This window comes from Eschrichtius robustus, chromosome 10 (genome assembly GCF_028021215.1).
Source record: "Eschrichtius robustus isolate mEscRob2 chromosome 10, mEscRob2.pri, whole genome shotgun sequence".
Lineage (NCBI taxonomy): Eukaryota > Metazoa > Chordata > Mammalia > Artiodactyla > Eschrichtiidae > Eschrichtius > Eschrichtius robustus.
The window spans coordinates 104,539,815-104,563,415 of record NC_090833.1 but is presented as its reverse complement, the minus strand read 5'-3'; the positions used below and the strand labels follow the sequence as shown (position 1 = coordinate 104,563,415).

At 40.6% G+C, this 23,601-nt stretch overlaps 1 protein-coding gene across 5 annotated transcripts in view; it reads left to right on the top strand.

Annotated features, from left to right (window-relative positions):
- Window positions 1-23,601, top strand: part of ENTPD4 (ectonucleoside triphosphate diphosphohydrolase 4) — a 40,811-nt gene that overhangs the window by 12,353 nt on the left and 4,857 nt on the right. For 3 of the 5 annotated variants that reach the window (XM_068551755.1, XM_068551757.1, XM_068551756.1), the window contains exons 4-12: window positions 227-432; window positions 5,798-5,948; window positions 6,703-6,806; window positions 14,919-14,978; window positions 15,261-15,415; window positions 17,032-17,198; window positions 20,166-20,490; window positions 22,163-22,248; window positions 23,164-23,325. In XM_068551755.1, coding sequence (XP_068407856.1) covers window positions 227-432; window positions 5,798-5,948; window positions 6,703-6,806; window positions 14,919-14,978; window positions 15,261-15,415; window positions 17,032-17,198; window positions 20,166-20,490; window positions 22,163-22,248; window positions 23,164-23,325 — 1,416 coding nt within the window. Of the gene's footprint in view, window positions 1-226; window positions 433-5,797; window positions 5,949-6,702; window positions 6,807-14,918; window positions 14,979-15,260; window positions 15,416-17,031; window positions 17,199-20,165; window positions 20,491-22,162; window positions 22,249-22,371; window positions 22,505-23,163; window positions 23,326-23,601 lie in introns of those variants that run through there. The other 2 variants (XM_068551759.1, XM_068551758.1) reach the window with 2 other exon arrangements.

Sequence of the window (23,601 nt, the reverse complement as noted above, 5' to 3'; positions counted from 1 at the left end):
GCTTATTTGAACTTATTTAAAGGAATGATGAATGTGTATCTGCTCTAGATTACTTTTATCACAATCACTATTTTGTTTTCTTTTGACTTTTTAATCATTTGGCAGTTGTAAAAGTGTTAACGGTGGTGCTACCACACAGCTTAGACATCACTGATTTGGTGTTTGTTTACTGCATTATTGATAGTCTCTGTCTCATTAAAAGTATATGTTTGTTTCTCTAAACAAGGTACTTGGCACGAGTTACTGACACTGAAGCTACAGACACCAGCAACCCCAATGTGCACTATGGTATCGTGGTGGACTGCGGCAGCAGCGGGTCTCGGATATTTGTCTATTGCTGGCCAAGGCACAATGGCAACCCTCATGATCTGCTGGATATCAGGCAGATGCGGGATAAAAACCGCAAGCCTGTGGTGATGAAAATAAAACCCGGTATGTAAATGATAAGTATCTGATTGGTAACCAGGTTCTGCCTTTTCGTTCTCTGTGCTGGCTTTCACGTCTTTCCCCTGCTCTCCCTGCAGTCACCACCCTCATTCAGAGCTCACACCAGGACCCAGTTGGTCTCCTTGTTTCCCTCTGTTTTCCCTTTTCTGTTCATCTTGCGTAAGCTGACTAATACCTTCATAAAATAGCCTAAACCCTTGTCTGTCTTTTTTGTCTCCTGCAGCATTTACCATAGTGCCTTTACTTATGGTGTCTGCTCAAATGTTTGCTAGTTGGCGTTAATTATGGAGGGATTGTTTTCTAGTTGGTAGCCGTTGGTCTCTATCCTTAATGACAAGGTAATTTCAGATAACTCATGGATATCTGTACTTGAATACATTGGTATGTATTTGTTATTTTTAAAAATTGCTACCCCAGTGCATTTCTAATCACCTAGGTTATTTAAGAAGAGTGACAATAGAACTTAGAAGAGCTGATATCACTGTGTTTAGTTTTAAAGATACTGTAATTTCTAAGTCAGTGTGTTATGTAAAAATTGGGATTTGCCTTCCTCATTAGACAATTTAAGTCAGTGGTTCTCAACCTTTTTCTGTATCTGTATCATTTCCACGGGCAGCACCCTTCTGTCAGGAATGTTAGGAATGGAAGATCTCAGGAGTACCTTGAAATAGGCATCTTACGTCTTGATGGTTGATAATCACTGATGTGATTGGACCATAGATCTTAATGGAGTTTCAGCACTTTTATTTCATTTAGTTAACGTGTTAAATAGTAAAATATTAAATAAAAAATCTGAAGAATTTATCTTTGAATATATTAGAGAATGTTGACAAAAAATAGCTGTCATAGCTTATTATCTCCCATTTCAAAAATATAAGTGAAAAAGAGATTAGTTTTAACTGATAAGAAAACCTGTCAAAAAAAGAAAACCTGTCCTCATAAAACGGTCTACCAGGACTGTAGACCTTTTGCATCCTACTCATTCTTCAGTGAATAAGTCAGTCCCACTTCTTTCTTCAGGCAACACTCGACAGGTTGACTGTTCTTTGAGGTTTGGGCAGCTTGGCACCAGCATGTAGCTCAGAAAATTCAAAATCTCTACCTCATTTTTCAGGTTAAAGAGAGGGAACTTACTCTGAGTCTCTTGTATAAGCATTATTTTGATACCAGAGTGCACTTCCATGAACATTTTTTTTTTAATTAATTAATTTATATTTGGCTGAGTTGGGTCTTTGTTGATGCGTGCGGGCTTTCTCTAGCTGCGGCGAGCGGGGGCTTCTCTTCGTTGTGGTGCGCAAGCTTCTCATCGCGGTGGCTTCTCGTTGCGGAGCACGGGCTCTAGGGTGCGCAGACTTCAGTAGTTGTGGCGCGCGGGCTCTAGAGCGCAGGCTCACTAGTTGTGGTGCACAGGCTTAGTTGCTCTGTGGCATGTGGGATCTTCCGGGACCAGGGCTTGAACCTGTGTCCCCTGCATTGGCAGACGGATTCTTAACCGCTGCGCCACCAGGGAAGCCCCCGTGAACATTTTTGAAAAGTTATTCATAGAAGATCATTTTCTCTGTAAGTCTTAGTGAATGACTTTTAAGTTTTAGTTTTCTATTTTCCCATTTCTTACATTTTTATGTGTCTCTAAATCTAGAAACATTTTCAGGGTTAAAGTAATATTGACCAAATAAATTCACCAGAAAATTAAAAAATAAAACTCTGTAAAGCACTTTGCATTTCATCTGGCTTCACGTCCCAGGTTCCATCAGTGATTACCTGCTCTCACGGAATAAGGTGAAAACTTTCACACCTTGGAGTTGTCCCCTGAGAACAAGGGGCAGCTACGACAGCATCCCAGGGTACACACCAGTATCTCATTAAAATCAGGCTGAATATCATTCTCTTTGATGCTACAGGAAATGTTTGAAGTGGAAATTCAGGTACCTTTTTATAGTACTTCTCTGTCCTGAAGCATGGGCTTTTGTGTATAGCATTATAGCAAAGCTCTAGAAATTTCCTTACTTAATAGATTCTGGATAGTTTTGGGCTTGGTGTCCACCATTGAAATGTCATTGTATGTGGAGTCCAAAAAATCTGGCTTTTAGCTTGCTTGATGCTGATTGCTTTGACAGATCGCTTAATCTTTCTGAGTCCACAAGTTCCTAATCTGTGAAATGAATTTTGGACTCCTAAAATCCCCCTCAGCTTTAATGTTGTAGGCTAAATGACAGCTGGAAATAGTCATTCACTTATGTACTCATTCAACAAATATTTGCTGAACACCTGCTATTTACCAAGAGACTGTGTCAGGTGCTGAGAATAAATTTGAACAAGGCACAGTTTGTGCCCTCAGGAAACTTCCAGTTGAAATGAGACAGGAAAGTAAATAGGTAGTTTCGATGAGGTGGAATGAGTGCTCCATCGAGAGGTAGGGGTAAGCATGGAATGTAATGAGAGCTCACCTTCAGGGTCCTGTTAGGGAGGACTTCCAGAGAGGACATAGCTCAGTGGGTGAGCGGGAGTCAGCCAGGTGAAGGGGGTGGGGGGAGGGAGGCAGTCAAAGAGAAGCCTCTTCCTGGTGGAGCTGCAGGGGCCCTAAGGCCAGAGTATGATGCATTACAGAAATTTTATGCAGTCTAGTTGAAGCCAAGTGGAAGGCATGTGGCAAGAGACGGGATAGGTGAGTGCTCAGGGCACGTTATGCTGGTCTAGAGCTGAGCTTTATCTCGGGGGCATTGAGGAGCCACCAGAGGATCTCAGGCCAGGAAGAGACACCCTCTTCACAGAGAGTGGTTGGGGGTTGCCAGGACCGGAGAGTAGGATGTGCTGCAGCAGGCTGGCAGAGGCTGGTGGTGTCCAGCAGAGATGAGAAGTGAAATAATGTGAGCAGAACTCAAGGATAGGCGATCAGTGAAACCCAGAACACATGTTGGGGTGAGGGAGAGGGATTTTACATGGGATACTGGCTGGGGCTGCTAAGGTAGGTCACGAGCAGTAAGAGCCAGGTTCATAGTGGAAGCTGAGTCTGGGCTTGCTTATGTTGCTGTGAGGACAAGCACATGGCTGTGTCCAGTGGACAGTTACTACCTACTGATCTGGAGGTTGGGGAAGAGAGCTGGATGGCTGTGATTAAGATTTGGAGATCTGAGGCATAGATAGATGGTGATGGCCGCCATGGGAGTGAGTGAACTTGCTGAGGACAGTGGGGGCATGTTTCTCAAGGGCAGGGACGAGCTCATGTGCAGTTGACCCCAAGTGTCTGACACACAGTAGTTGCTCAATTAGGTCTGTGATGACTGAGAAGAGAGCATAGGACTGAACAGGTAGCACCACCATCACTTACAGCCGAGACACTGTGGAAGGAGTTACCAGAGGGATAGGGAAAAACTAGGAGTGTATGGTGTGTAGTGTGAATTTGCTCTCAAATTAGCCTCATTAAAGAAGCATAACTTTTTTTTCTTTTGTACCTCTTAATCCCCTACCCTTATCTTGCCCCTCCCCCTCCCCTCTCCCCACTAGTAGCCACTAGTTTGTTCTCTATATCTGTGAGTCTGTTTCTTTTTTTTTATATTCACTAGTTTGTTGTATTTTTTAGATTCCACGTATAAGTGATAATAAACAGTATTTGTCTTTCTCTGTCTGACTTATTTCGCTAAGCATGATACCCTACAGGTGCACCCATGTTGTTGCAAATGGCAAAATTTTATTCTTTTTTCTGGCTGAGTAGTATTCCATTGCATACACATACCACATCTTTATCTGTTGATTGACACTTAGGTTGCTTCCATATCTTGGCAATTGTAAATAATGCTGCTGTGAAAATTGGGGTGCATGTATCTTTTCTAATAGTGTTTTTGTTTCCTTCAGATATATACCCAGGAGTGGAATTGCTGGATCATATGGTAGTTCTGTTTCTAGTTTTTTGAGGAACCTCCATACTGTTTTCTGCAGTGGCGACACCAATTTACATTCCCACCAACAGTGTACAAGGGTTCTCTTATCTCCAAATCCTTGCCAATATTTTTTGTTTATGGTCTTTTTGATGATATCCATTCTGACAGGTGTGAGGTGATATCTCATTGTGGTTTTGATTTGCATTTCCCTGATGATTAGGGATGTTGAGCATCTTTTCATGTACCTGTTGGCCATCTGTCTGTATGTCTTCTTTGGAAAAATGTCTCTTCAGGTCTTCTGACCATTTGTTAATCGGGTTGTTTGCTTTTTTTGATATTGAGTTGTATGAGCTGTTTATATATGTTGGATATTAACTCCTTTTTGGTCATATCACTTGCAAATATTTTCTCCCATTCAGTAGGTTGTCTTTTTTGTTTTGTCGATGGTTTCCTTTTCTGTGCAAGAGCTTTTATGTTTAATTAGGTTGCATTTGTTTATTTTTGCTTTCCTTTCCTCTGCCTTAGGAGACAGATCCAAAAAAAATATTGCTACTTTTTATGTCAAAGAGTGTTCTGCCTATGTTTTCTCTAGGAGTTTTATGGTTTCTGGTCTGACATTTAGGTCTTTAATCAATTTTGAGTTTATTTTTGTGTATGGTGTGAGAAAATGTTCTAATTTCATTCTTTTACATGTAGCTTTCCAGTTTTCCCAGCACCATTCACTGACGAGACTGTCTTTTCTCCATTGTATACTCTTGCCTCCTTTGTTGTAGATTAGGTGACTGTAAGTGCGTGGGTTTATTTCTGAGCTCTCTATTCTGTTCCATTGATCTATATGTCCTTTTTTGTGCCGGTACCATACTGTTTTGATTATGTAGCTTTGTAATATAGTCTGAAGTCAGGGAGTATAATACCACCAGTTCTTTTCTTTCTCAGGCTTGTTTTGGCTGTTTGGATTCTTTTGTGTTTCCATACAAATTTTTAAATTACTTGTTCTAGTTCTGTGAAAAATGATAGGGATTGCATTGAATCTGTAGATTGCCTTAGGTAGTATGGTCATTTTAACAGTATTAACTCTTCCAGTCCAAGAACACAGTATATCTTTCCATCTGTTTGTGTTGTCTTTAGTTTCTTTCATCAGTGTCTTATAGTTTTCAGAATACAGGTCTTTTACCTCCTTAAGTAGGTTTATTCCTAGGTTTTTTGATGTGATGGTAAATGGGATTGTTTCCTTAATTTCTCTTCCTGATAGTTCGTTGTTAGTGTATAGAAATGCAACAGATTTCTGTATGTTTATTTTGTATCCGGCAACTTTATCAAATTCATTGATGAGCTCTAATAGTTTTTTGGTGGCATCTTTAGGATTTTCTAAGTGTAGTATCATGTCATCTGCAAACAGTGACAGTTTATGAAGAAGCATACCTTATAAGCTAAAGTATCTACTTGTTAACATGAGTGTCCTTTTTCTGTAGGCATTTCAGAGTTTGCTACCTCTCCAGAGAAAGTCAGTGATTACATTTCTCCACTCTTGAACTTCGCTGCAGAGCATGTACCACGGGCAAAACACAAAGAGACCCCTCTCTACATTCTCTGCACAGCTGGAATGAGAATCCTCCCCGAAAGGTGATCCTTCCCACGAGGGCAGGGCCAGCCAGCCTGGTGGTGGTATTGGCTGTGGTGGGTTTTCTCCCTCTTCATCCCCCTCATCTCCCTCCTCCTTGTCTTCCTCTTCCATCATCATCATCAAAAGGAAGACATTAAAAATTCTTTTTTCAAATCTGGAGTAGTACCAGACCTATTCCCTTAGTCAGAACTCACCAAATACCTTTTAATGTACTTATTTATGACTATAAATAGTAAACTGTAAAGTTGTCATTAAAAAAAGAACTGATTTTCTATTTTATTAGTTTAAGAATTGTTTGCAGTTGTAGTTTTACATCTCGGAATCACATAATTTACACAACTTCTGAAAATTCCTTCTTTTTTTTTTTTAACATCTTTATTGGAGTATAATTGCTTTACAATGTTGTGTTAGTTTCTGCTGTATAACAAAGTGAATCAGCTATATGTATACATACATCCCCATATCTCCTCCCTCTTGCGTCTCCCTCCCACCCTCCCTATCCCACCCCTCTAGGTGGTCACAAAGCACCGAGCTGATCTCCCTGTGCTATGCGGCTGCTTCCCACTAGCTGTCTATTTTACATGAAAATTCCTTCATGTAAAATAAACAGTCTTTTCAATGAACTGCTTTGGTTTTAAAATTTATTTTTTTCACATAAGATATACCAGAGCTATAGGGTTTTTTTTTTCTTCCTAAAACAGAAAAATTCAGGATATAATATATTGATATGTAAATTTTTGGATTTTCTTACAGTCAACAGAAAGCCATTCTAGAAGACCTTCTGACCGACATCCCCGTGCACTTCGACTTTCTGTTTTCTGACTCTCATGCAGAAGTAATTTCAGGGAAACAAGAAGGTTGGTATGTTAGTCTTCAACTTGAAATTTGGGAAGCTATTCCTTTAAGTCCTCCCAATCTTCCTTATGTACACTTTATTAAATTACTCTTAACATCTTAAAATTTGGGAAACCATGCCTTCAAATATTATAATTTTTAAATGGAAAAATCAGTTTCTTACATGACTGGTCTTTATAATCCAAACATTAAGCCATTAAAAAATAACTTGGTTTGTCTTCATCACATTTAGGAAGTATATTTTAGACTTGTTTTGATAGAAAAGCTTTGTGTTCCTTGCCTAAGTTATACAGCTTTCTGGAATTATGATAATTACTGAACTGTTGGAACCTTCTACTGATTTACTTGTTAGGAAGGGGAAATTATTCTTGACTTTGATACACTGAAGAAATGTTCTGTTTTCAAAGAAATAATTCTACTTGAGAATGAAAGGACAAGTCACTGAAATTATTTGGGGAATAGCTTGCTGTAAATGGAGACCAAAAAGCATTTATTTCAAAATCATCTATCATTTCGCCAAAAATCGGGTGAAATTCACATATTGCCATCAAGCTGTTTATAGACAAGTAAGGTACACAGTTAGCTGCTTATATAAGGCAGAGTTTTAGATGCCATAAGGAAGATAAGGAAAAACTATCATGGAAATTTGAAAGAAGGAGACTTTTTTTTTTCCTAACTAGGGGCATCATGGAGAAAGTGACGTTTGAAGTGGGCCTCAAGGGTTAATCATAAACACAGCATGCCAAATCATGGTAAGGCTAGGACTCTGAGAGAGGGATAGGAAGCTCATTCTAGGCAGAAGAAACGATTTGAGTCAACACAGGTCGGAAAAGCTGCACTATGGACAGAGGAATAAAAATATTTTAATTTGGTGGGATGATGGCCCTTTCAAAAAGTTGTGGTAATATTAAAAGTTGGACAGGTCTTGGTGATGTCAGCATCATGGTGGCATGCATGATTCCTTTTCTCTCTCCCCTTTGATTTACAACTAATTGGACATCCATAACCAAAAACAAGTGCCTCTGCACAGCACACTAGGACACCCAAGAGATCAACTCATCAGTGCCCAAGAAAGCGGGTGGATTGGATCTCAGAGGAGGCTACAGAGGCAGGCCAGGAGCAGCAGGGGTGGCAGTGGGCCAGCACAACCTCTGGCAGAAGAGGTGGAGGGTGAAGGTGGTAAGCTGGGGTGGGGAGTTTACCTGGCTGAGTAGTGCAGCTGGAGGACTCTGTGAGGAGAGACCACAGCAACTGGGAGCAGAGAAAGAAAAGAGAAGAAGGCAGAGAGAGCTGAAGGAATGAGTTTCTTGCTGTCTGCCCTGGGATTCTAGCAAGATGACAGCCCACAGACCTCTGGGACTCCCCCTGCTCCACTCAGGGATCCTCTTCTGGGCTATGGCACACCCAAAGCCCCAGGTGCTAAGCACACATCTCCCCAACTCTGTCACCATCCATTTTTTTCCCTTTCCACTGGCTTTTTTTATGTTCATACTCCCAACCTTAGTGATGAGTCAGCTCAGGTAAGAAAAACCAAAAACTTGTGCTGTAGTGCCACCTTCTAGAAAACAAAACAAAGGCTTCTAGTGACCAGTGTGTTGAATTGTTAGAATGATAGTAAACAAAGCTTTACTTAAATAGGAAAGTCATTTGCTACTTCAAATGCAGTGACAGAGGCACTTTTCATCAAACACTATGAAAAATCAAAGCAGTGTGGTATCACAAAAAGAAGAAAAACACTTTTCTAGCAACTGAACTTAAAGACGTGGAATATTGCAGTCTAACTGGTAAAGAATTCAAAATAGCTATTAGGAAGAAATTCAACGAGGTACGAGAAAACTCAGAAAGGCAGTACAGTGATCTCAGGAATAAAATTATCAAACAGAATAATTTAGCAAAGAGATTGAAATTCTAAAAAAGAACCAAACAGAAATTCTAGAGCTGAAGAACTCAATAAATGAGATGAAGAATGCATTAAAAAGCATTGAAAGTAGAGCATATCAGATGAAGAGAGAATAAGTGAGCTCAAGGGTAGGAATATAGAAACGTTTCCGGTGGAAGAGGAGAGAGAACTAAGATTTTTAAAAAGTGGAGAAACCCTATGAGAACTATCAGGCTTCATTAGAAAAGCCAATGTAAGATGAATGGATATCCTAGAAGAAGAAGAGAGAGAGAAGGAAGCAGAGAGAATTCAGAGATATAATAGCTGAGAACTTCCCAAACCTGAGGAAGGAACTGGATATACAAGTCCAAAAGCTAATGGAACACTTCGTTATTTCAACACAAAAGACCTTATCCAAGACATATTATATTAAAACTGTCCAAAGTCAGTGATGAAAAAATTTTAGATGCAGCCAGGGAAAAAAAGACAGTAACCTACAAAAAAACCCCATTAGGCTATCACCAGAGTTCTCTGGAGAAACACCATAGGCCAGGAGTGGAATGACATATTCAAAGTATTGAAAGGTAAAAATTGCCAACCAAGAATACTCTATCCAGTAAAGTTATCCTTCAGATATGAAGGAGAAGTAAAGGCTTTTCCAGATAAACGAAAGCTGAGGGAGTTCACCACCACTAGACTACAAAAAATATGGAAAGGAGCTCTTGAAGCTGAAGTGAAAAGATGAAAGTACACAAAACTCTGATTAAGGTGATAAATGGAATTAGAAAACTAAATCTTTTTTTAGAATAGTGTATTAAACAATTATAGCATAAAGGTTAAAGGAAAAGAGCATTAAGAATAACTACAGGTACTACAACTTGGTAACAAAATTGCAGCATAAAAAGAGAATTTGTGACATGAAAAATATAAAAGGGGAAAAGTAAAAGGATGGGACCTTTACAGGCAAATGAAGATAAATTGTTATCAGCAGAAAAAGGACTATTTGTGAGATATTTTATGTAAACCTCTTGGTAACCACAGAATAAAAATCCAAACAGAGATAAGTAACATAAAAAAGGGGGAAACTAAGCAAATCACCATGGAAAACCATGAACTTTCAAAGGCAGACAGAAACAGAAGGAAAAAGAAACAGTGGAGAGACAACCAGAAAGCAAAAGATTAAATGGCAGTAGTAAATCCTTACACATAAGTAGTTACTCTAAATGTAAATAGATTGGGCTCACCAATCGAAAGGCACAGAATGACTGGATGGATCAAAAAAAAAAAAAATGACCCAACTATACAGTGTCTACAGGAGACTCATTTCATCTCTACAGACACACATAGGCTCAAAGTGGAAGGATAAACTATGATATTCCAAGCAAATAGAAACCAAAAGAAAGCTGGCATAGTTATATCAGACAAAATAGACTTCTAGACAAAAAGGATAACAAGTATCAAAGAAGATCCTTATATAATGACAAAGAGGTCAATACATCAAGGAGATATAACAATTGTAAATGTATATGCTCCCAACACCTGAGCACTGAAATATATTAAGCAAATACTGACAGGTCTTAGGGGAGAAGTCGACAAAAATACAACAGTAGTAAGGGCTTCAGTACCTCGCTATCATCAATGGATAGATTGTCCACACAGAAAATCAACAAGGAAACATTGGAATTGAACCAGGACAAGCAAACTTAACAGACATACACAAAACAATCCATCCAACAGCAACTGAATACACATTCTTCTCAAGTGCACATGGAACATTCTCCAGGATAGATCATGTGATAGGACACAAAACAAATGTTAGCAAACTTAAAAAGATTGAAATCATACCAACTATCTTTTCTGACCACAATGGTATGAAACAAAAAATCAGCAACATGAAGAAAGCTGGAAAATCTACAAATATGTGAAAACTAAACAGCATACTTCTCAACAACCAGTGTGTCAAAGAAGAAATCAAAATCAAAAGAGAAATTTAAAAATTACAGTAAGTCCCCTACATATGAACGAGTTCCGTTCCGAGAGCATGTTAGTAAGTCCAGTTTGTTCATAAGTCCAACGAAGTTAGCACAGGTACCCAACTAACACAATCAGCTATATAGTACTGTACTGTAATAGGTTTATAATACTTTTCACACAAATAATACATAAAAAACAAAAAATAAAGAACATTTTTAATCTTACAATATAGTACCTTGAAAAGCAGTAGTATGGTACAACAGCTGGCATACAGGGGCTGGCATGGAGTGAACAGGCAAGAAGAGTTACTGACTGGAGGAGGGAGAGGAGGTGGGAGATGGTAGAGCTGAAGGATCGTCAGCAGTAGGAGACGAGGGCAAGCTGCAATTTCACTCACATCTGACATTGATGGCACAGGTTCTGGGCTTGAAATAAAGATACTGTACTACTGTATTCCATACAGTACTGTACAGTAAAGTGCACAGAAGCACAGCTACTTGTAAAGGATGCACACATGTGGCAGTGTATGCCAGACATGTGAATTAACTTATGTGATTGGACATGCGAATGCATGCTCGCATCTTTGAAAGTTCACAACTTGAAGGTTTGTAGGTAGGGGACTTACTGTATCTCAAAAACAAATGAAAATGGAAATACAACATATCAAATATTGTGGGATGCAGCAAAGGCAGTTCTAAGAGGAGAACTTATAGCGATAAATGCATATATTAAGAAATTAGAAAGAGTTCAAACAACCTAACTTTGCACCTTAAGGAACTAGAAAATGAAGACCAAATTAAGCCCGAAGTTAGCAGAAAGAAAGAAATAATAAAGGTTAGAGCAGAAATAAGTGAAACAGAGACCAGAAAAACAATAGAAAGGATTAACGAAACTAAGAGCTGGTTCTTTGAAAAGATAAACATAATTGACAAACCTTTAGCCAGACTAAGAAAAACAAAAAGACTCCAAGTTAGAAATGAAAGAGGAGACATTCCAGGACCAGATGGCTTCACTGGAGAATTCTACCAAGCATTTAAAGAAAACATCAATCCTCCTCAAACTCTTCCAGAAAGGAGCAGGGAACACTCCAAACTCATTCTACAAAGCCAGCATTACCTTGACACCAAAACCACATAAAGATACCACAAGAAAAGAAAACTATATACGAACATCCTGATAAATACAGCTGCAAAAATTCTCGACAAATCAACAAAGTATTAGCAAACTGAATTCAAGAACACCTTAAAAGGATTATACACCACGACCAAGTGGGATTTATCCCTGGGATACAAGGATGATTCAACATATGCAAATCAATAAATGTTAATACATCAATAAAATGAAAGATAAAAATCACTTCATCTCAACAGATGCAGAAAAAGCATTTGACAAAATACAACATCCTTTCATGGTAAAACAAACAAACAAGCAAAAACCCTTAATAAATTGGGTGTAGAAGGAACATACCTCAACATAATAAGGGCCATATATGACAAACTCACAGCTAACATTATACTCAATGGAGAAAAACCAAAAGTATTTCCTCCAAGATCAGGAATAAGACAAAGATGCCCACTCTCATAACTCCTATTCAATATAATATTGGAAGTCCTAGCTACAGCAGTTAGGCAAAGCAAAGAAATACATCTAAATTAGGAAAGAAGTAAAATTGTCACTATTTGCTGATGATATGTTCATATACAAAGAAAATCCTAACGACTCAGTCAAAAATATTGATTAATTGCATTAATCAACTATTTCAATAAAGTGGCAGGATGCAAAATCAGCATACAGAAATTAGTTGCATTCCTTTATGTTAATGATGAAACATCTAAAAAAGAAATCTAGAAGATGATCACACTCACAGAAGCACTAAAAGTGTAAAATATTTAGGAATAAATTTAACCAAGGAAGTGAAAGAGCTGTTCAATGAAAACTACAAGACTTTGCTGAAAGAAATCAAAGCCATAAACAAATGGAAAGATGTCCCATGTTCATGGATCAGAAGAATTGATATTGTTAAAACGGCCATACTACTCAAAGCTGTCTACAGATTGAGTGCAATCCCCATGAAAATACCGAAGACATTCTTCACAGAAATAGAAGAAACAATCCTAAAATTTGTGTGGAACCACAAAGGACCCCGAATAACCAAAGCAATCCTGAGAAAAAAGAACAAAGCCAATCAGGCATCTGGGTTTCAAACTATACTACAAAGCCATAGTAATAAAAATAGTATGGTGCTGGCACAAAAATAGACATAGCAACCAATGGAACAGTACAGAGCCTGGAATTAAATTCTGGCATATATGGTCAACTAATATTTGACAAGGGAGCCAATAAAGCTCAATGGATAAAAGACAGTCTCTTCAACAGATGATGCTGGGAAAACTGGAGAAACACATGCAGAGCAATGAAATTGGACCCCTGTCTCACACCATTCACAAAAATTAACCCAAAATGGATCAAAGACTTAAACATAAGACTCAATACCATACAACTTCAATAAGAAAGGAGGAAGCTCATCAATTGGTCATGGCAATGTTTTTTTGGATATGACACCAAAAGCACAAACAACAAAAGCAAAAATCAACAAATGGGCTACATCGAACTCAAACTTCTGTACAGCAAAAGAAATAATTAACAAAATGAAAAGACAACCTACAGAATAGGAGAAACTTTTTACAAACCATCTATCATGTAAGTGGTTAATATCCAAAATATATAGACAACTTATACAATTTAATAACAACAACCCAAAAAATCTGATTTAAAAATGGGCAGAAGAACTAAGACATTTTCAAAAGAGGATGTCAAAATGGCCAACAGGCACATGAAAAGATGCTCAACATCGCTAATCATCAGGGAAACACAAATCAAAACCACAGTGAGCTATCACCTCATACCTGTTAGAATGGCTATCCTTAAGAAGATAAGAGACAACAGGTGCTGGTGAGAATGTGATGAAAAGGGAACCTTATACATTGTTGGTGGGAATGAAAATTTGTCCCAACACTACGGAAAACAGTATGGAGGTTCCTCAATAAAATAAGTTCTCAATAAAAATAGGGCTACCATACGATCCAGCAATTCCATTTCTGGGTATATGCCCAAAGGGAATGAAAATAGAATTTTGACAAGATGCATGTAGTCCCATGTTTATTGAAGCATTCTTCACAATAGCCAAGATACGGAAACAACCCAAATGTTCATCAACAGACAGATGGATAAAAAAAGATGTGGTAGATATACACAATGGAATCTTATTCAACCATGAGAAAGGAGGAAGGATATCCTGCTGTTTTTGACAACATGGATGGACCTTGAGCACATTATGCTGAGCGAGATAAGTCAGAGAAAGACAAGTACTGTAAGATATCACTTATTTGTGGAATCTGAAAAAGTCCAACGTGTAAAAAGACAGTAAAATGTTGGTTACTAGGGGATGGGGTCAGGAGATAAGATTGATGGTGTTCAAGGGTAGAAACTTGTAACAGTGGGTAAATAAGCCATAGAGAGTTAATGCACAGCATAGTGAATATAGACAATAATACTGTACTATAATGATGTAATGTGATAATATCGCTACAAGGGCAATCATATTACGATATATAAACGTATCAAAGTAACACACTGTATCCCTTAATTTACACAATGTTACATGCCAAATTTATTCAATTAAAAACAAGTTGGACAGGTCTTGAATTGTCGGGCTTTGGAGTTTGGACTTTGCTCTGTGGATCAGCCCAGCAGAGGATAGCATGGGTTGGAGTGGGAGAGTAGCGGCAGGAAAGTCAATTAGGTCTCTGTACCAGCTTAAATCAAGACAGTAATGAAAATGGGTGAAGATCTGATGTAGAAAATGTTGTAAAAAGAGAATCAGACTTGGGAACTGGGTGAAAGTGTGAGATAAAAGAATGGAAGGGTGAGAGTTCACTTGTCTTTAAAACCTTGTACTTGATAGGTTTAACCTCATAAAAAGTGAAAACTCCGGTATTTCAAAACAACCTATAAATTTCAAAGGAACGGGAGTGCCTAGGGAATTATATTTTCAACCCACGCAAATGGTATGAAACTACAAAATTAAAAGCTGAGAGTTCTTGGAAAACCACTAGGAAAAGGTAATACATCAATAGAAATGTAGTTTTTCAGATAATGTTTTCACAGCTTATCAGGGAATGAAGTAAATGTTTGCACTGACTGCAATGATTGGGATTATATAGAATATTTTAAAACTTTACTCTTCTTACAACGTCTCTAGGTGTGTATGCTTGGATCGGCATTAATTTTGTCCTTGGACGATTCGAGCACATTGAAGATGGTAAGTATCGTGTTTCCAACAGATGTATCTAAGTGGAAATTATGGCTTTTCCTATTTCATGCAAAGCATAAAAAAGGAACTGAGTGTTGTGACACAGCTGGGTGTGTAGGAGCAGAGTGGGAGGTGCTGCTGTGTCACACAGTAAACTTGATCTTAGCGGGGAGGAGCAAGCTGGGTCTGCCTAGACAGCCTTGAACCCACCATCAAAGCAGGGTGACTCTTCACAAGATCCCGCTTCTCTGCATCTGTTCCATTCCAGTGGCTGTTTCTTGTTCTTTCCAGATGATGAGGCAGTCATGGAAGTTAACATCCCTGGTAGCGAAAGCAGCAAAGCCATTCTCCGTAAAAGAACAGCCGGTATTCTCGACATGGGAGGCGTCTCAACCCAGATAGCATACGAAGTCCCCAAAACTGTAAGCTTTGCCTCCTCACAGCAGGTTATTATCTGTACAAATTTCCTTCTGTTTGGTTTGATTTTCATTTAACATGTCTCCATCCATTTTTGTTTTGTTTTCTGAGTCTGAACGCGTCTTTACCGTGCTTGCTGAGGGTACCACCTTCTCAGCCCAGGAGAAAGGAGACAGGAGGAAACCAAGGCAAACCTCCACTAAGCCGTTTGTGTTTGTTCATTGAAGTCAGCTGGTTTGTTTTCTGAACTTACCTAGGATTTTCCTTTGGTGTATATGTCAGCCACACACTTGAGTTTTTGTTGCTGTTTCCAGTCACTTCTTTTCTCAACAGGTATTGTAGAACTTAATATAATAGTATCAGATTTCTTAAGTTATAATTGGGAGAAACACTCTTGTGTGTGGCTCGGACAGCTTTTGATTTTTCTGGAAAGGACAGAGGTTTGTATCCACTGCTTCCACGTTTCTGAACTCATGGTTTACTCTGTCATTTCTGCATATCCCCTTCGGTACTGTAGTTTCCCAGTGGGCTGGGTGGCCTTCTGTAGAGGGTGTCCAGATGCATTCCTGAATTGCTCTGTGTCTTTATTACCGTCTCCATTCAGCTCTAGAGTAATACCTAGCGGAGTGAGTGGTTAGAAAAGAGTGGAGCTGGACAAGCCCGAGCTGTGTCGTCACCCTGCCCTCACTAGTTCTGGGACCTTATGCAAGTCACTTAGCTTTTTTGAGCGAGCCTCTTCAGCTATAAGTGTGACTGCAAGTGCCTCTAACAGAGGGTTAGCATAAGGCTGATTGAGGTAGTGCGTATAGTATATCTAATGGCCTGCTGGGCACCTCGTGTCAGCTCAGTAAACATCATTGAAGTATTTATTAAGCTCCCTAGAAAATGCTTTGTAAATTCGAGTGTTACAATTTGTGTTTCCTGCTTCCCATCCAGACATGCCTCTAGAAACTATTACACTCTTTGTACAAAGTCATGTTTTCCCCTCAAATAAAGTAAGAAACTGATAGCAAAGTAAGTTTGGAAAAAAAATACTGAAAAATCAGGAATAAAAATTTCCCATGGATGCATCATCCAAAAAAATTATTGTTAGCATTTTGGCGTATTTCTTTTCATTCTTTTTTATCTGTTTATAGTGTTTAAAAATATGGTTGTTATAATCTTCCCATTTGTACCGTTTTTGTCCTTTATTTAGCAGTGCATAAGCATATTCCTCCATAAACTTTATTACCATTATTAACTAACCCCTACTTGGGATTGTATATATAGATGACATCCAGTTTTTTCTGTCACAGAATTGCAAAGGACATCTTTGTGTATAGAGACTTTTCAATGTTTAGGATTACTTTCAAAGCACAGGATTCCATAAGTAGATTGACTAGATCAGAGGATATGAAACCACATTGCTAACGTCCCTTTTCAGAAAGTCATATCAGTATCACAAATGTGCAGCCCATCTGAAATTTCTGAAGTCAGGATTGTCGTATTGAATTAGGAGGGAGGCTTAGAAGGACCCTTGGGAAATGCAGATGCAGAAATTTTTGCTCCTTTTTGATGAAAATTTTTGTGGATCCCTCTTTTTAACAGGAGGTAATTGTTTTTGTATTGCTTAAAATACTAAAGTTTGTGATCCTTACGTCTGTAGGAAGAAGTAGCTAAGAACTTATTGGCCGAATTTAACTTGGGATGTGACGTTCACCAAACTGAGCACGTGTACCGCGTCTACGTGGCCACGTTTCTTGGGTTTGGTGGTAATGCTGCTCGACAGAGATACGAGGACAGAATATTTGCCAGCACAGTTCAGAAGAACAGGTAAAGCACCTTCCATCGCTCGGCCGTCGCTTTGAAACCACGGTTTGTCCTCACAGACGACGTATCCAGGCCAAGCAGGGAGACCTCAGTCAGCAGAAGCATATCAGCACGGTTAGCTGTTTATTGCCCCGCCCGCTGAGCTGGAGAAGAAATGAAAGGGCAGCAGCGTCCTGCCTTTGGCCCCAGCTCACCAGCCTCCAAAGAAGGCTCTCGTTCTCTCAGACCCATGGCTCCCCTGCTGGATTAGAGGTTTCACTTTCAGGATATTAAAATACTTTTGAACCCTGGGTGATGCTATTCCAGATTGCAAAGTCCTGCGGAAACTCAGCACCTGGGCCACTCAGATGTCCTGGAGGCCCCCAGGAAGCGCTGATAGCATTGAGTTACGGGATGTCCTGGCGGTGTCCTGGGAAACCAGCCTGGCAGTTATTTAGTGAATAAGACCGTAGTGAAGGAAGTTATTCATGAGAAAGAAATGATCTAGAAGTCAAAGTTAGTGATTTTAAACCTCTTTAGCAGTGAAACTTTTAAAAATGAGTTCATGAAGAATTCTGGTATAGAAAATATGCAAAAACAGTTTAACAGTTTAAATTTATTTTATAAGTTTAAGTGTATACCAACTATTTATTTGAAATTAGTCCATAAGAACAGGAAAGCCATATGGATGAATAAAAAATCTGAAATCTGGGGTTCTGTAAAATGTTATTAATTACTGTGCTTTTTCGTTTTGTTTTTGACTGCGCTGGGTCTTTGTTGCTGCACGTGGGCTTTCTCTAGTTGCAGTGAGCGGGGGCTACTCTTCATTGCGGTGCATGGTCTTCCCATTGCGGTGGCTTCTCTTGCTTCAGAGCACGGGCTCTAGGCGCGCAGGCTCCGTAGTTGTGGCTCGCAGGCTTCAGAGCGCAGGCTCAGCAGTTGTGGCACACGGGCCCAGTTGCTCTGCAGCACGTGGGATCCTCCCGGACCAGGGCTTGAACCCGCGTCCCCTGCATTGGCAGGCGGACTCCCAACCACTGCGCCACCAGGGAAGCCCCTTTGTTTTGTTTTGACGAAACAATTTTGAGGAGAAAAATCCTGATTCATAGAAATAAATGATAGTGTATTTCCTTGATCCATTTTAATCTTTTTTGTTGTTGAGGTATAGTTGATGTACAATATTATGTAAGTTTCAGGTGTACAACATAGTGATTCACAATTTTTAAAGGTTATATTCCATTTATAGTTATTATAAAATAATGGCTACAGTTTAATCTTAATAAACCTGTGGAGGCCTGAACTTTAAGAAGGGCCAAGTCAGAGCCATTCAGTACCTCATTTTCCAGAAACTCACACATGTGAATAGGAGAAGCAATAAAAACTTGTTCTTTGTCTGCTCCAGACGTTAACTCAATAGCGTTAGTTAAGAGAGATTAACTAGTCCCCGTTTCTTTTTAAAAATAGTATGTTATATAGCATACTTTAGTATAATTATTTTTAGTAATAGTCTTAAAATAGAAATATTTTATAAGTGATGTTGAAATTAGAAGTTTGGAGAAACAACTTCTTCTGCAACCCTAATTTTTACTAATTGGTTTTAATGTCAAGAAGGTTATATAATGGACGTTGCAGTGGTACTTTTTAATTTAGATGTAGAGCAACTAAAAACTGTAACATGAAGTATACATTTGACTTATCTTGGACTTTTATAATAATTATAAATGTTAGTCATCACTTTTTACATATGTCGTGAATTGAGCCTTGAAATGCATATTTATCCCTGTGCCATTAGTAATGATGATTGATTTTTTTAAATTACTTAAACATTTTTAGTGCATTTTGAGTTGCCCTGATCTTAGGAATAAACAACTTGTCAGTTGAGTGGCAGGTAAAAACTTGACTTAATGTCAGTGACTGAATATCAAATTCAGGCACCTTCCTAATAGTTAAACACCTTTTAGGCCCATGGGATTTCCTGGTATCAAACAGTAACATAACTCCAGCTGTTGTATGCTCTTTTCTACTTCTCAGTTGCTTAATGATGAGGACACATAGTAGGATGACAGATCTGGACATTTCATCGGCAGGTAGTAAGCATAGGGCATTTCAGTGAACAAGTTAAGATTTCTACAGGACTTCTCAGAGCCTGTAGTACAACAGAAACTGTTATTTGCTGCAGTTGGGATCAATAGTTGGTTAACTTAAAAATTCAGTTAAAACAGAGAATCATAAAAATAGAATCAACCCCCAGCCTTTTGTTTTAACTTATGTATTCATTTGCCAATCTTTTGCTCTGGACTAAAGGCTTTTCTTACGCTATTTCTTAGGCTATTTCTCTGGCAGGCACTGCACCCACTCATCTTGATGTCATTTTGGCTTTCTTTAAAGGATACCAAGGCCTTAAAGATATCTATGAAGCAATTTGATACCAATTTCGTCTAGATTTTTATTAATTTTTCCCAACTTTTTTTTCTTTTCCTCTTGCTAACACCTAATTTGACACTGGTTTTCTAGCGATCTGCCTTTATCGTATTTTTCTAAGCCATCTAACCTCAGCTTTCACAGGACCAGCGACTTCTTTTCACAGTCACATTTCATCTGTATATAATTAAAATCACCAGCACTAGTGGCAGAAACGGGGCTGGGGACAACACAGTGGGTGGCATTGGGCTGCAGTGAGCAGGAGGCTGGCAGGAGCTTATTAACCGTGGACCCTCAGCAGCCGTGGACACCGGGCTGTGTCACAGGGCACGGAAAGCGCCAGTAATCTGACCAAGTCATAGTTTCAGTGGACCCCGTTCAACCGTCTGCTGTACGCACATGTGTATCATGAATCTCCAGGAGGGGCTTGAGTCTGTGTTTTCCCAACTTAATTTTTCCGGAACCCTTTTGTGTTCCATAAGGCAGAGTTTGAGAAACACTGACTTGCGGCCACTTTCTTCTTCACAGTTTTCTGTTGGTCTCATGACAAAGTTTCTCTTTGTCCTGCAGGCTCCTGGGGAAACAGACTGGGCTGACTCCTGATACTCCGTACCTGGACGCCTGCCTACCTCTGGACATTAAAGATGAAATCCAGCAGAATGGACAGACACTGTACCTGCGGGGGACGGGAGACTTTGACCTGTGCCGAGAGACCATCCAGCCTTTCATGAACAAAACGAACGAGACGCAGACCTCCCTCAATGGGGTCTACCAGCCCCCGATTCACTTCCAGAACAGTGAATTCTACGGCTTTTCCGAATTCTACTACTGCACTGAGGATGTGCTACGGATGGGGGGAGACTACAGCGCTGCCGCGTTTACGAGAGCTGCGAAGGTAACCACCCAGGAAGCCAGGGTAGATGGCGACGGGCCCAAGTCCAGAGCAGGGCAAGGGGGAGGGCGAAGGCTGTGTGCGGCACCTGGGCAGCCCTGCTCCCTTGGTTGGGCCAGAGGAATAGTCACAGCAGAAGCAGAAAGTCCCCTGTGAGACTGCACTGGCCATCGGTGCCTCCCAGATGACAGTCTTTTATGTGTCAGAGTGTAATTCTGATCTGACAGTTAATCGCAGCTTCCGACCCTTTGTTTTCAGGACCCCTTTTCTCTTGTTCTCCCTGCCTTCCTGACACTTTCCTAGGCTCTCAGCCTTGGTGATCCCGGACTTCCTCCCTTGGTCCTCTGACCTTCAGGTTCTTGGATGATCTCATCCGTGTTCGTGGTTTGCTGCTGCCTCTCAGGAGGAAGCTCTGCATCTGCCTGCCCAGCGCCTGCTAGATTTCACGACTCCAGACAACCGCCCTTTCTCCCTGTTCTGTTCTGCTATGGTGTCTCGGTCATGGCATCACTAAACCTCCCCCAAACCCAGGAGTTACAGACTTCTCCCTGTCACTCGTCCATCCCTCGCTGTACACCCCATAATAGCAGTCATCAAGCATGTTATTGTATGTCATGAATTTTCCCAGAACTCTGCCCTCCCTACTTTCTGTCCTACCCTCACTGCCGCAGTGCTGGCCTCTCCCTGTCACCTGCACTATGCAGGAGCCTCCCAGTGGTCCTCCTGCGTCTGGCCCCCCTTCTGGAGTTCATCCTCCGCACCACTCCCAGGTGTTCTGTCTGAAACCCAAGTGCAGCCACCTGCTCTCCTACTGAAAGTCTTCAGTGCCTTTCTCTTGCTTCCAGGATGAATTTCAAACACCTTAGTGTGTCCTTCCCACCCTGTAGCCTCATCTCCCCACCTAGCACTTGATACTCTAATCGTATCAGGCATCTATTCGTTTCCCTCCCATCTGTACTCCCTCCCATCCTGTCTTCGTCCGTCGTGTTTCCTCTGCCTGACATGCATCCCCACCCTCTCACCCCAGGCTGAGTGCCATTCTCTGTATCCCCTGTTGTGAGTTTCACTGCCTCTGTGAGCCTCAGTTTCTTCATCCTTTAAATAGAGGTTGGAATAGCAGCTATGTCAAGGAGTTGTTTGAAGCATTACATTTAGAAAAGGTGCCAACACAGGGTTCAGTAAGTGTTAGCTATTAATATAAACATTACAAATAACTTCAGGAAAAGGTGGCACCTCTTTCCCTTCTCTTAAAGACAAAGCCTTTCGTAATCATCTTTGTGTTCCCAGAACCTTGCACCATATAGCCACAGACATAGGTTTTCAGTCTGAACTGGCTGAAGGACCACTTCACTTTTCCAAAAGTCTGTGCCTGTCACATGCAGTCACGCGGGGGAGAAACTTAGCAGCTTTGAAGAGGTCGGTTGTGGGCAGTGAGATTCTCTTTAACGATAACTTTGGCTGAATTTTAAGACAAAGAACAAGCATTGTCTCAGCTCATCAGTAAGCATTCACAGAGTGTTTGTGTGTCTCGTCCTCATGGGACACAGACACAAGCTTGTGTCTCCTAATTGGAAGGATATGTTTGTTATGAACATGAATTTGGTAATAACTTTTAAAATGAAAAAAATTTAATAAACCTTTCCTAGTGATTTATTTGGGGTGAAATTTCTTTCAGGATTATTGCGCAACAAAGTGGTCGATCTTGCGGGAACGCTTTGACCGAGGACTGTATGCTTCTCACGCTGACCTCCACAGGCTCAAGTAAGTCGTAGACAGCTGAGCCCAGGGTGTGTTGAAGAAAGTGTGTGTCCAGTCTTGGCCATACCATGGCCCCAGTCTACCTTTTTGTCCTCATCAGTCCCTACTCCTCCTCATCTCCTCCAGGCTCCTTTCAGATGGACGGCAAATACTCGTGCTCAAACGTATCTTGCAGTTTTGGGCTCAGTTTTGCTCTTCCTTCCACCTGGAATTCCCCTGTGCATCCTCTCCTCGTTGACGTCCTGCCCAGACATCAGAGGTCAGATGCTGTCCCTTCCGAGTCTTCCTCTGTCCACTTAGCTAGGCTCCATCCCTCTCTGCGAGTCTCCAGAGCACTCATTATGTCCTTCTTGTGGCGTTTATCATATTCTGTTTTTATAGTTATTTGTAGCTTTTTAAAAATCCTCTTTCATTATAAGTCATTTAAGCACATTGGCTATCTCATTATTTATTACGATGTCTTATTACTTGCTTAGCCCAGTGCTTTGCAAAAAGCAACCCTCTGATAAATATTTAGAATCATAGATTATCAGAGCTGAAAAGGACCCGCCTATCTTGTCATTTTATAATAAAGAAACTGAGGTCCGGAGAAGGTGGAACTTGCTCAGTATTTATTCAGAACTGAATTGAGTAAGTGATGGAAGGCCTGAGGGGAAAAATCTCCCGCGGCCACGTATTAACTGACACGGAGGCCAAGCTTCATGAGCAAATTGATTTTAACAGGTGAATGGTGTGGGACAGAGGGCGTAAAGCAAGCACATCAGCTGGAGATGCGTACGGATGGTTTCACCCTCGGAGCGCAGGCCTCATGAAGCCTGTGCACCCCCGTTGTTCACAGAGGGCAAGGCCGACTCCGCAAACGTGCATTTGGACCCACCCAGTGACTCAGTCCCACTCACACGTTTGTGCTCTTTGTAGGTATCAGTGCTTCAAATCCGCCTGGATGTTTGAGGTGTTCCACAGGGGCTTCTCATTTCCCGTCAACTACAGAAATTTAAAGACAGCTTTGCAGGTTTACGACAAGGAGGTTCAGTGGACCCTCGGAGCAATCCTCTACAGGACCCGCTTTTTACCCTTAAGGTATGGCTGGGCATTTGGTAACGAGAATCCAACAGAAGATGCTTCCCTGCATCCGAGGCATGGTGGGCGGTGGGGGTGGGTGTTTGGGGCGCTGTTAGCGCTGGCCGTGGGCGGAATGGGAGAGTCGGGGAGGTCTGACTTGATCTCCCCCACCGGAGCCTCCTCCCTTCCCAGCCCACCATCCCAGCAGAGGCGTCACAAAAGTGCTTATTCTCAGCTGCCTGTTCCCTAGCCCCTGCACAGAAGGGTCCATTCCAGGGCCCTTAACCTTTATGG